General features: G+C 40.7%; 1 protein-coding gene across 1 annotated transcript; it reads left to right on the forward strand.

The window, feature by feature from the left end:
• The first annotated feature begins 798 nt into the window (after positions 1-798).
• LOC131095681 (fructose-1,6-bisphosphatase 1) lies at positions 799-10,570 on the forward strand. Its single transcript, XM_058043717.1, has 7 exons — positions 799-982; positions 3,397-3,559; positions 5,216-5,308; positions 6,318-6,461; positions 7,681-7,818; positions 9,051-9,170; positions 10,148-10,570. Exons 1-7 carry the CDS (start codon positions 813-815, stop codon positions 10,337-10,339), a joined length of 1,020 nt encoding a protein of 339 aa, XP_057899700.1. The 5' UTR covers positions 799-812; the 3' UTR covers positions 10,340-10,570.
• The last annotated feature ends 2,435 nt before the right edge of the window (positions 10,571-13,005 follow it).

Consider the following 13,005-nt stretch of genomic DNA (forward strand, 5'->3'; position numbering starts at 1 on the left):
CAGGAGGATCTCGATTCTCTTGCAGCAGTATTTGTGTGAGGTGCTTTAACTTCTAGCTTTTGAAGTGGGACTCAGCCTATGTCTTTCTATTGAACAGGTTTGGATAGTTTTTTATACAAGTCTCATTGGGTCCAGCTGCCAGGGACTTTTTCCTTGCAGCTTTTTTATGGTGTTGGATAAGGCTGGGACAGGTGGGGTTAACATGACCTCTGTAAACTGAGTAAGTTAATACTTGATGGAATCGGTTACTGAATATGTGGTTTTCCTGTACTGAAGAGTCAGGATGAGAGCATTCCTGTGCAGCAGAAGATACTGACCTTGCTCTGTAGGCCGTGTGCAGTTCGCTACAATCTACAATCACACACACAGAGTGTTGCAATCAAGTGGTGAAACCAAGCTGACTTATGAATTTTGGGGCACAATTTCAGGACCGTTAGCGTTGAAGTGCGACCACTAGAACAGAACTCCCAGCACCCGTCACGTCTCGACCGACTCCTTGCCGTGACTTCACATAACGAGTGCCCCGAGCATCCCCCTCGCTTCTCCCCGCACAATGTATGAGACAAGATCTGGTTAAAAAAAAAAAAAAAAAAAAAGGGTGCGGCGGCGGGGATTTCCCAGGGCGGATATTTCAGGATGTCGGTGGGAGGGAGGGGTGGGATCGCTTTGCTCACGGTCAGCCCCGGCGGTGGCGGGGCCGGCCTGTCCCGCCCCGCCCCGCCCCGGCCCGGCCCGGCCCGGCCCGCCCCGCGGAGGCAAGCGGCACAAGTGGCAGAGCCGGCGGCCGCGGCCGCACTCGCACCGCCGCCACCATGACGGACCGCTCCACCTTCGACACCAATGTCATCACCATGACCCGCTTCGTGATGGAGGAGGGCAGGCGGGCGAAGGGCACCGGGGAGTTCACGCAGCTCCTCAACTCGCTCTGCACGGCCATCAAAGCCATCTCCACCGCTGTCCGCAAAGCGGGCATTGCCAACCTGTGAGTCCCGGGATGCGCCCCCAGCCTTTCCGCATCCCCGCGGGTCCAGGGCATCCTGGTGCCTCCGGGGTGGTGGATATTGGGATGAGGATGGGAATGGGTATTTCTTTCACCAGAAAAGCCTGTCAATAGGGTTGCGTCAACCCATCCTCTCGCACAGAGGTGGAGGTAACTCCTTTAGTATCTTGGTTTCTTGATTTTTTTCAAGTGACACAGGTCCTTTGACTTTTCAACAGTGTAAGATGCCCAGTCTTTGTGAAATGCCTGCTGATATTAGAACTTAGTTAATACTTTCAGTAGGTGCAGGTGCCTGAAGGCATAAGACCAAATATACTGAAAGACAAAGCCTAGCAAAATAAGGCTGAATTATTGCTCATTGAATATTGCTTAATAACAAAGCATCATTTTATCCTTTGAGGTGTCAAATCAAATTCAGAGTGGTTTTTTTTTTCCGTAGTGCATCATAGCAACTAGACTTTCTTTATGAAATTTTGGATATCTAAGGCTTTTAGAAAGTGCACTGGTTAGGAACAGTAGTGTCTGTAATCAGCCAGTGAGAAGGATGTTGTTCTGGAGATGCATCAGAAGGAATTTGGAACTCTTGAAATGCAAAATCCCTGAAACTACTTGTAGGTAGCTACTCCTCATAAGTATTTTACTTACTAAGTAAATTACTAAGTGTCTTCATATGCCCCGTTGTGTGCTGGTCAAGGCTTTAGACATCAACTACTTCATTACTTAATGGAAAATGTTGTAAAGAGAAAATGAACAAGCTATTCAGAGGAAAATATATTAAGAAAAAAGGCAAAAATACTCCTTATGTATGTTTGAGCTATTTTTCTGTTTTGACTTCAGACTGCATGTAACTGCAGTAATTTTTAATTGTGATGTGCTAGTCCTTTTATATGCCTCTTGTATCTATCAATAGAGACCAGGGTGTCCCAGCTCTAATCTGATTTGTAAGCTTAGGACCCTATTCCTTTAGTGTCGTACATGTGTGTCTGTTGGCAGCTGCCCACAGGTTTGGTATCTGTGCCCATAGACTTGCCTTGTGATCCCCTGCATGGTGTGTTCCACTCTCCATCAATGCTGGAGTAACAGGCTTTGGACTCATAAGCCTCCTTGAACAGTACATCTCCTGCTGTAGAACTGCATTTTATAAGCAGTGGTGAGATTTTGCTTTGCTGTCAGGGAATGTGAGCAAGTAGGGATCACTGCAATCCATTTCTTTTGAGCATCCTCAGACTCAACTATGTGCTTAGTGCTGCTCAGCATGGGAGGTGCAGAACAGCTGTGGAAGACATACAGACCCTTCCCAGCTGCAGGTTCTACACCTGATTCATCTCCTCCTCCCAGGATTCCCCAAAAGATGAGGTACAGAAGCTGTTCTGCTGCTGTGCCTCCACTCATAAGCACAATGTTCCAAGTAACTTCTTTTCTAAAAGCACTTTCACAGTGGCAGAAAAATATTCTCTACCTGTAGCAGAGGTACAGAAAGACATAGAGTTATGCCAGATCTTTGTCTCATGCATAAAACTGAAGAAATGCATTGCTAAAGTAATGTGTTCAGTGTTATTACCTAAAACCTGAAATACCAGTGTTCAGTCTAATCAATGAACTGTAGCTGAAAGACCTAAGAGTCATCTGAATGTGTGCTGAGCTGGCTATTGTTTTCCCCTTCAAAGAGCTAAATTTCCCCGTTCTCTGTAATCACTTATCATAAGGTCTCCTGATATTTCCGTATGCAAGATAGTTTGATTCTGATTAGCTTGCAACATTTTATTTGCATTTCTTATTTGTGTTTCTCAGTTCTTTTCCCAAGGAGACATTTACTTCAAATCAAAACTGAAAACATTAAATCATTAATAGATTGATTTATCTTGAACAGACTTTTTCTGCTGCAATTTCCATGTCATATTGCTCATCAGGAGTATATTGCATACAGAGGATATAGCATAACTAGTGTGGTCAGATTCACATATATATATTCATATTTTTAAAGTATATATATACATATGCTTTTAAAACATAAAATATTCAAATGAATTCCTAGCTTTTAGGGTATGCAGAGCCTAGAATTCAGAAATAATACATAGGTCTTAAGTGCTCATTAAAAAGCACAGTTGTAACTCAGCCTACAGGTCTGGCTGTGTTTAACTATAGTTAACAAACTGTTGAAATGCAATTCCTTGTTTTGTATTTCTTAGCAACTTCTAGGTATGCAAACACAGCTAATGATAACATATCTCAGCAAGAATTCACTGGCCAGTAAATGTAAAAGAGGTTTAGAGAGCTGCTGTGTCATTTGAAAATGCAGGATGTTTACAGGAGGTTTTACTGGTGTAACAAACAGAACCCTTTAGAAGATGCAGTGCTCCGTTCTCATGAAATGCTCTCTCTTGCAATTGCTCTAGCTATGGAATTGCTGGGTCTACCAACGTGACTGGAGATCAAGTAAAAAAGCTGGATATTCTTTCCAATGACCTGGTGATTAACATGCTCAAGTCATCCTTCAGTACATGTGTTATTGTGTCCGAAGAAAACAAAGATGCTGTGATAGTGGAAACTGAAAAACAGGTTAGTAACTTTAAAAGTTCTCCCTGCTTGATTTCAGATCAGCCTGTACAGGTGTACTGCTCCACATCTAAAGACGTAAAACTGAACTAAAAGTTTCAGAAAACAGGTACTTTCCTAAACTGGGAAATGAAGGTGGAGGTGATGCGTGGAGAGAGTGTTAGTCAACATTGGTTCTTTCTATCATTTCTGCTCTCCAGACTGATGTTTATTGGTTTTATTTATTTTCTAGGTGTTGTTCCTCCCCACCTTCTTTTTCTTCCACCTTTTTCTTATTGTGGGGAAAGCATTTCATTCATCCCCATCTGATCTCTGGAACTATGCTCTGAGTCAGTCAAGCCCTTTTGAAGTGGGACACTGATGAGCTGTTCTCTGCAGGTCAAATCTCGAGGTCTTTAATTGATGAAAATTCTCCTTGAAGGCTGTGAAAGACTCAGCAACAATGAAAAAACGAGCATTTTTTACATTTATTATTCTTTATATTCACAAGTCTGCCTTTGCTTGTTGTGGGATAGTTTCTATTTCCCAGCTAAAATTCTGATCATGTAAAAACCTGAGTAAAAATTTAGTCAAAACAATCAGCAAAAACATAGTTTACAAAATATAATGAGGCTTGCTTTGTTTAAGCAGTTCTTTCTCTCCCTGTTAAGAAATCTTCAAAATTTATTTTCTAGGCATTGGATTTCCTTAGATCTGAACAAATATTCTCAAAGGTCACTGAGGGAGTCTAAGAATTAATGCTTTTCTAAACTAAATGTGAGCCAATACACTGCTTTCATCAATGCATACCAGGAATTCCTACTTGCAGAGTAGAGCATTGCTGAACTTAAATTTAAATTTCTGACATGCAGGATAAAATCCAAGAAAAACAAATGAACACTGTTGTTACATACTATTATTAAGACAAGTATGAATAAAATTATGGGAGAACAAAATATTTAAAAGGTACAGTTAGTTCAGCTTTTCCCTGTACTGTCAATTTCCTATATTAAGGAATCCTACTGGATTCCTTAATCCAGCAATAAGGTAGAGATTTCTTTTTGATCCCCCAAAACCCAGGGTAAGATCAGTCTGTCTAAAGTAGTACCTGGCCATTTCAGAGCACAGATTAAGGAAAATTTATAGTTTAGGCATGGCAGCCATTAAAGAGCTTTTTAGTACCTCTATAGGTAGAGGTAAAATATGGTTTTTAGCTCTACATGAAAAAGACTGATCTTCGTTTTGTTTTTTAATCCTTACTATTCAGAAAGACATGTTGTAACCAAAGAGAAAGTGCAGCCTAGCCTAGACGGTGGATATGAGAGGATTGACTTCAATTACAGAGATGAAACTAAACCAATAAAAGTTTTCCTTTTTTTTTTGTCACATTAAAAAGTGTATGAGAAAACTTCACTTTTCCTGTGTTATCATCTGTGATGTACTTTAAAGATTTCTTACCTTCTCCTCTGGTTTGGCACAAATCACGGTTGTAATTAAGGGCTGAAATCTGGGCCAAAGAATTGCTGACATTTGAATTTGGTTCCTTCATAATCGATAAAGGTGTTTTAGCTTATATTGCTGTGTAAGTCTCTGAGAAAATTTACCTACTGAAATGTTTTTATTTGGAGGAAGTGGATAAATGCTGTCACTAATCTAGTTCTCTTTTTTTGTGTTTTTTAGGGTAAATACATAGTCTGCATAGACCCTCTAGATGGTTCGTCGAACATTGACTGTCTTGTTTCCATTGGGACCATCTTTGCAATTTATAAAAAGGTAAAATTCTTTCATGTAGGATAGGAAAAACTATTATTGTGCAGCTTTTGGTGAAATAAAATTACATGGGAAGACAATAAAATCTAACTAAACTTGTTTGCGAAAGAGACTCAGGGCCAGCATTAAGTTAGATCTGGTATTTCACAGACACATGAATTTGAATTTGAATTAGTCTCTTAGAAGAAGAAGAACCTATGTGTACATGGAAGCCTAGCTAATATTTAATTAGCCAGCTAATGAAATTACCCCTTGGAAAAGATCATGTCTTAAGTTTCATGAATATTTGTGTTGAGGCAAAATACCAGGTGGTTGTCATCTACTTGGGGAATGTGCTTTCAGGTTTTCTTGTTCTCTGTGCTAATAGTTCTGTTGGCCTGAGGACAGGCTTCAAAAACAAACCAGAGCTGAAACATGTCATATGCATTTGAAGTGTCTAATTCACTCTGAAAGGCAGAAACGCAGTCTGAAGGAGGTTGAAATACCAGACTTACAGGTCACAACATGGGGGAAAAAGCAAATCAGATAAAACACACCCAACTGTCCATTTTAGTCATCTTTTGTATGTTGTCATATATCCCAAAGTAGCTATTTTCAAATTCATTTTTGTGTGAAGCAAAAGAAAATAAAAAAATCCCAAGTACTTTTGATCAACTTTGAACTCCATGAGTCACGTTTCATTTCTTTTCAACTGTGCCTCTGAGTTTTCCTCTGAGCTGTGTTCATCATCACTTACAAGGAGGTGCATAGCTCTTTATTATCTCCTTAATCCTTTCCTGCTTCCTGCATTCCTGCTAGGCTTAGTTAGAAGTGCACTTCTAGATCGATGTGTTTGTATCCTATGTATAATTTGTATTAGTGCATCCAGTAGGAATCTTAGTTGAGGATCATGGAAACATTTGTGCCACCACATGGCATGGATATAGAGCAGAAGACTGTCCCTATCCCAGAGTCCTGTCATGTACCAGCAGTAGAAATGAAGTAAAATTGACCATACTCTTTCTTGTTCTAGGTGTCTCCTGATGAACCTTCTGCGAAAGATGCTTTGCAGCCTGGACGCAATCTCGTGGCAGCTGGCTATGCACTCTATGGGAGTGCCACCATGCTGGTGCTGGCAACTTCTGCTGGAGGTGTCAACTGTTTCATGCTGGATCCGGTGAGTATATCTTCTCTTTCTTTGTTTCTGTGTTAGGGATTGACAGGTACTGTCTATAAGAACTGTCTGACCCCAGGAAAATCAACAAAAGGAGCAGTTTTCAAGGTAGCGTGAATAAATGGAGTACAGATGTACTTGTACTTATAACCCACCAGCAATAAAGTCACGAGACTTGCATTCCACCTGCCTGATGCAGAGGTGCCATGTGTGACTGAACAACAGGAAGACAGCCGAGTCAGCAGAGCAAATACACAGCATGTGCAACCATGTGATATTTAAAATAAGCAGTTTTCTGCCGTACAAAATACTCTTTAAGTCTTATTTGTCTTTTCCTTAATGCTAGGACCTTAGTAAACCAGAGGAGCATAAATATTTAACCATCTTTCTGTATTTTGAGATCCCACCATGATATGTAAAAGAGTAAGTGATGTGTATGGGTGATGTGGCCTTCTAGCATGCATTTGCCGTGAGTTTTAAAACAAAAGTCATGTTGATCACAGCAGAAAGTAGTTTGCTTTAGAGGCCTGTTTCTTTGTGATCAGTCAGGGTGCCACCTGCTCGTCTTAAATTTTTATGACCTGCACTGATCAAGCTGCAGGAAATATAACTTTGTACTCTCTGTTTAGTAGCAGCTTAAATAGATGCATGTGTTTTTGACTTTATTCAAGTAACAGATCTGACTTTGAGTATGCATGAATGTTATTTCATTTGCTCTTAGCACTAACTTGGAAAATTACTTTAGAGAAAACTAAACAGACCAGCCCTTGGTCACACACTTCCTGTTGGCCCAAGCAAAAAAGAACTACTGGAGTATCTGCAGCAATTTGAAGATGTTTATGCATGGTTCAGCCAGCACTCTCAATTTCCAAACTCCCAGGAGTTCTGAAACTACTTATATTGTTCGAAGTCTAACTGAATAATGGAGAGATAAAGGAATTTACAAGTAGCATTTTTTGGGTGTAGAAAATAGAGAATGCTTGGAATGGTAGTATGAGGAAGCTTGTATGATGACAGGATTCATGCTCTCTCTGTTTGTGTATAAACAAAATACCTTGCATGTAGACTGCAAAGACTACTTTTTTTGGTAGGTACTGAATTATTTAAAAAATTGACAGTGGTAGTAAGTTTTTATTAAATTGTGCATGTTATTGGATTTTGCCTTGGTTTGCAAATAAGTGAGCAATTAATGTTAACAAATATTTTTCTTTCTTATTGATAGGCAATTGGAGAATTTATTTTGGTGGAAAGAGATGTGAAAATCAAAAAGAAGGGAAATATCTACAGTCTCAATGAAGGCTATGCTAAATATTTTGATCCTGCCATCACAGAGTATCTCAAAAAGAAGAAATTCCCTGAGGTAAAAGATCCTGTTTCAGAGAAACTCTCTGATGACAAACACCATTAATGATTTCCACCTCATCAATCACTCATTCTCTCATGAACTGTTCAGAGCTTGTTTTCCTTTCCTATCTATTTAAAATATAACTTGATGTACGATTGCTAATGCGAGCAACAGTTGATATAACCAGATATTTCAGCATTCTCCAATACTGCACTGCGCCTCTTTTGCATTTTTTTATTTTCTTCCTTTTTTTCTTTGTTTGAATCTTTTTTCAAATCTTTTTTCCTGAATGAGGATCTGAGTAATGGTGCTGGAGGCAAAACTGGGCATTTGGTAATCAAGTAGAGAGAAAATCTTGTCTGGTGATGAAGAAATTTGATCAATACGTGTTGCATTGCTGCTTCCTCACTGCGACATCTGAGTGGCTGGAGAGCAGCATGGAGATGGCAGTGGGTCATTGTGCACTGGTAACATGAGCTGTGTCCTCAGAGAGCCTCTCTCTTGAAAATCTAGTGAAGTTTCAAGGCCTGCTTTGTGTTTGTGCTACTTCCTGGTGTCAGGAGGCCCAAAGCTCCAAGGAGTGCCCATGAAGGCACTCTTACTTACACATTTCATCACTGAAGTTATTACACTGGCAATGACACGTGAACACCTACTCTTGTCAGGTGTTGGTGTCCCATCTTGACTTCCTGATCTTGCTTTGAAAGAGGATTGATGTTTTCATCATTTATCTTTCCAGGCTTAAGCTGTTGTTTATGTAGATGTTAAAATGTAGTCCAGGGAGCAGAATAAGGAAGTAACATCAGAAGTCAACTATTAACTTATTCTTAACAAAAAATTGCAGAAGCTGGCAAAAATGGTTGGAAGAAGTATTAAAGATCACTTCTTTTGCTCCTTGATTATTTTTCTGCTAGAAAAGACAAGGCCCAGTATAAATTCCTAGCACTTGAGTTTTTGCTACTGGAAAAGTAGTGTTTTCCAAGTGTTAGAGCCAGTGGAGAGTTGGGATACATTTTCTGGTTTTGGTACTACTGCTTATCTATGCTGAAGTCTTCTGTCACTCCTTTTCCTTGGATTTTCCTAGTTAGGAAATGAAGAGGATACTGACACACTCTGCAAAACTACTTTGAGTATTATCAATGAAGCATGACATGGAGATGAAAGATGCTAGGACTGCTAAAGGGGCATGTGGGGGAGGTTGACCTGGTGTGCTGTCCAGTTACTTTTATTGGAATGTTTTTCTGTAGGATGGCAGTTCACCATATGGTGGGAGGTACGTAGGATCTATGGTGGCAGATGTGCATCGCACACTAGTGTATGGAGGAATCTTTCTGTATCCTGCTAACTCCAAAAGTCCCAAAGGAAAGGTAAGCCTGAATAAGCCCAGTTATAGAAAATATTTCATTACCTAGGCATTTCACTATCAAGATCAATATTTTGATTACAGAGCCTGTGGTCTGTAACTTGGTAGCTTGTATTTCTTGTGTATGGGGATATGGCCATCCCTTGCACGCTGTCACAAGGGACAGCAGCCTGTTGTCAGACACCTATTCTATTCTGCTACTCACCCGTTTCAACTGCAGTCACTTCTCTTTCTTTGCCTGCAAACATATCCACTGGAACATACCAGGGGTGGGCTGCTCAAACAGGCTCCCCTGCACCATATCAGCTAAAACTGGTGGTTCTGGTCCCAGCTGAGTAGAACATTACAAAGCAAAGAATCCACATTACCCAGAGATTTCTAGCACAAGGTAGTTTGTAAGAAGCCTAAATGTAGTTGACCCACTGGGAGAAGAGAAAACCATCTGCATCTTGTGTGTGGACGTCATCTGGAGGAACTGTGCCTGGCTGCATCTGCCAGGACAATGGTCAGTCAGGGAAGATCACGCACTTACAGGCTGACAAGGGGACTGTTTATTCAGCAAAGACCTTTGATCTGTTTTGTAATTCTCCGTAAAATATTGCCTCAGGTTGCAGATAAGATACAGTTATTCATTAGAGAAACCTAGCGGCAAGCTCAGAGCTCATGTTTTTATTTTCACACAGTTCTATGTGGGTCTGCCTCATTAACAGTTGTGTCTTAACATACAAGCTTTATCTCTCTGTAGATAGCACAATGCCAACATGGGCTATGGAGAAAGCGCTCAGATTGGGGAAAATCCAGCATTCACTGTGTTTTTGAAAGGAAAATCCACACAATTTCATTGTTGCATCAATGTTTATATGCAATAAAGAGTACTTAGAATATTGATTGGTTTAAGATTGTATGCCAAATATATTTGCATGTCATGTTTTTTGGCATTGCCTGGCCTGACTTCTGCAATTTTGACTTTTTGTCTTCTAGCTGAGACTGCTCTACGAATGCAATCCTATGGCTTTTGTTATTGAGAAGGCTGGGGGCATAGCTACAACTGGTCATCAAGCTGTACTAGATATAGTGCCTGAGGATATCCACCAAAGAGTGCCTGTTGTCTTGGGGTCTCCTGATGATGTGAAGGAGTACCTTGAGATAGTCAAGAAACATTCAGCTAAGTAAACAAAGCTTGCTGAATTCACTGTGCACAGGGGATAAAATGTCTTACAGCTGAACCAAAGAATATGCTGCAGTACTGTGAGATTGAGCTGTCTGACTTCTGTAGCAAAAGAGCAAATGAGCCGTATTTTCATAAGATTTTTTTAAAGTGAAATCTTGTGCAACTGCATTGTGCAATGAAAGGCATTAAAAGATTGCATAAAAGGAAGCATTAAAATTAAAGCAATGGAAAAATATGTTTTCTTTTTCATTTATCATTTGTGATTACAGAAGAGCCACATGTGCTGCAAGGAAATACTGTGGTGCATTCAATATCTAGGGGAAAGAATCTCTCCTTTCTCAGACAAATTACAGACTATCAGAATACAGCTAACTCTGTCCTCTTTTAAAAGTCCTGGGAAGAAGACTCAGCAGCCTCTTACAGTGAGTGACCTTTCCTGACCAGTGTCTACACTGCAGCAGTTGTTCACTGAACTTAAGTCTGGGGTTACTCTGATGGAGAATTAATGTCTGTGAAACATGGGCAGTAGCATATGTTAATTCTGACACATGATGTTAGACTCTATCAGATCCAGTTACACAAGGATGGAAAATGACATGTTAGTGTGGAGGGGTTGTAATGGGATAAAGAGTATGTGTAGACAGCTCGTACATACACAGATTCTTCTGTGATGACTATCTGACTATCTTTGCCAAAAGTAACCTCCTTACTTGATGAAAACATGAACTTTTGTATTGCTAGCAACCTCCACCAGATGTTCTTTGTGTTATTTTGGGAGGTGCAAAGATCCCCCCAAAGCATACTGACATTTAATGTGCTCACTCAGGGCATGCTGCTGGTGAGAGCATGCTAGTGCTTGGGAGCTGGATGGGCTGTCCAGCACTGTGTGGATGCAGTTTTTGAGTCTATTAAAATCAGCAAATCTTTGATATTTCTCACTGCCCACTTGCCTTCCCCAAACTCAAAGTAAGGATCGTGTGGGTGTTTCTGTGGGTGAACTGCCACCGTACGTTGACTCAGTTCATGGTCTGGGAGGTCCTGTCTAGGGGTGCCATGAGCTACAAACCTGCCTGTATCAGTGCAGATGGCCTGACTGAGCATGGTTCTTCTTGTGAAACAAGAGAGAGGTATGGGGAAGCTGAAATCCAGGGTGCAAGGGCATACTCTGTGAGGGCTCAGACAGACAAAAACCTGAGGACCCTCGTTCTGACACGTCATGCTGGGGCATTTGGTGTAATACGGGCAAACCTTAGACAGTTGTACATATGCATCTGTTCTCCAAACTGATGGGACAGGATGTTTCTGTCAAGGACTGAATGGCCTAGTTTCTACTGAAAATGTCAATTCTAATGAGGCTTTGCTAGTGGAGACAACTTTCAGGGACCTGAGCCCTTAAAAGGCTGTGAGAGTGCCGGCAGTAGTCAGTTTGGACTACAGTGCCTCGGTGGTCTGTTGTCATGACTCAGCAGACAGAATCCACAGCAGTGATTTTTGCCTGCTTACCAGAATTCCTTGTCTGTATTCTGCCCTCAATCTTTACAGGAATCCTGGACTGCATATATCTATTTTTAATACACCCTTCTGACAGCATGTAAAGGTTATAGGAGGAAAGTCAATACTGTCCGTGCCTGCTGGGTCAGTACTCAGTGGTTTGGTTTTGCCTGTGGGCTGACATTTCATACTTAGCAATTTATCTATTGTGAGATGGGTTTATCTTCTAATCAGTAATATGTAAGGCCATATTTGAAAAACATCTCTGTCTAGCCACCAGTGGGAAAACTACTTAGCAATCTCCTTCCATATCCCCCTTTCCAGAGTTCTCCCTCCTGCCAGTGCAGAGCTGGAAGGTGGATTTGTCACAGGGTCTGCTGTCAGCCCCCACAGCACTTTTACCCACTGCCCTCCTCAGTGGCTGCATTGTGCCCTTTGGTGAAAGGTCACTGGCTCCAGTTTCAGCTGGCGCCATCCAAGCAACTAACATTTCATATCAATTAGAAAAGGTGTCACCTTTAAGGCTCAAGACTGGCCCATGCACCAGTGCAAGTGGGAATAATCCCCAAGAGCTCTTTATATTAAAGGGCAAATCTCCAAGATCTGTCAAATCGAGCTGTTTATTTTTTTGGCCTTCCTATATTATTCCAATCCTTGTACTGAGAAGTTCTCAGGCTTATAGAAAATCATCACACTTTTTTTCCACAATCTGATTTCTCCCCACCTCCATAAAATGGTAATTATTTATATAGCCTAATAATTCCGTATAATCATTTGGGTTGCTATGTTTCAGTGGGATCACAGTATTATCAAAACAATAAAAGGTGAAGCTTTCATACAATCCAATCTTGTGCCTTTATCCAGTATTTTTTCTCTTTTTGCTGTGCTGTTGAGTGCAATGTTTATGGAAAGTTTGGTTGAAGACTTTGTGTTTACATAATAGTGTAAGTTAATTTCTTATTTAAGGACCATTATTTTACCAAAAAAGGGGGGAGGGGGGGCAAATAGTGGACTTATCTGCTCTGAAAACACTCTTTGAACCACTAACTCCAAAACAAACTTTCTGTTAGAAGATGATCTGAACTTTGTCTTTTTGACCAGTGTAAAAGATTACTTGGAATCAACAGAATGTCTGCATGTGATGTTTTGACAGAAGTTAGAAGTCATAGGCCAACCC

This window comes from Melospiza georgiana, chromosome Z, assembly GCF_028018845.1.
Source record: "Melospiza georgiana isolate bMelGeo1 chromosome Z, bMelGeo1.pri, whole genome shotgun sequence".
In the NCBI taxonomy this organism is placed as follows: Eukaryota; Metazoa; Chordata; class Aves; order Passeriformes; family Passerellidae; genus Melospiza; species Melospiza georgiana.

What these genes read in the sequence shown, in the direction of transcription:
- LOC131095681 (XM_058043717.1), top strand. Translation starts at nt 813, where the DNA reads ATGACGGACCGCTCCACCTTCGACACCAATGTCATCACCATGACCCGC. An exon ending in TCTTTGCAATTTATAAAAAG is followed by an intron (nt 5,309 to 6,317) that starts GTAAAATTCTTT and finishes TTCTTGTTCTAG; the next exon opens with GTGTCTCCTGATGAACCTTC. An exon ending in ACTGTTTCATGCTGGATCCG is followed by an intron (nt 6,462 to 7,680) that starts GTGAGTATATCT and finishes TCTTATTGATAG; the next exon opens with GCAATTGGAGAATTTATTTT.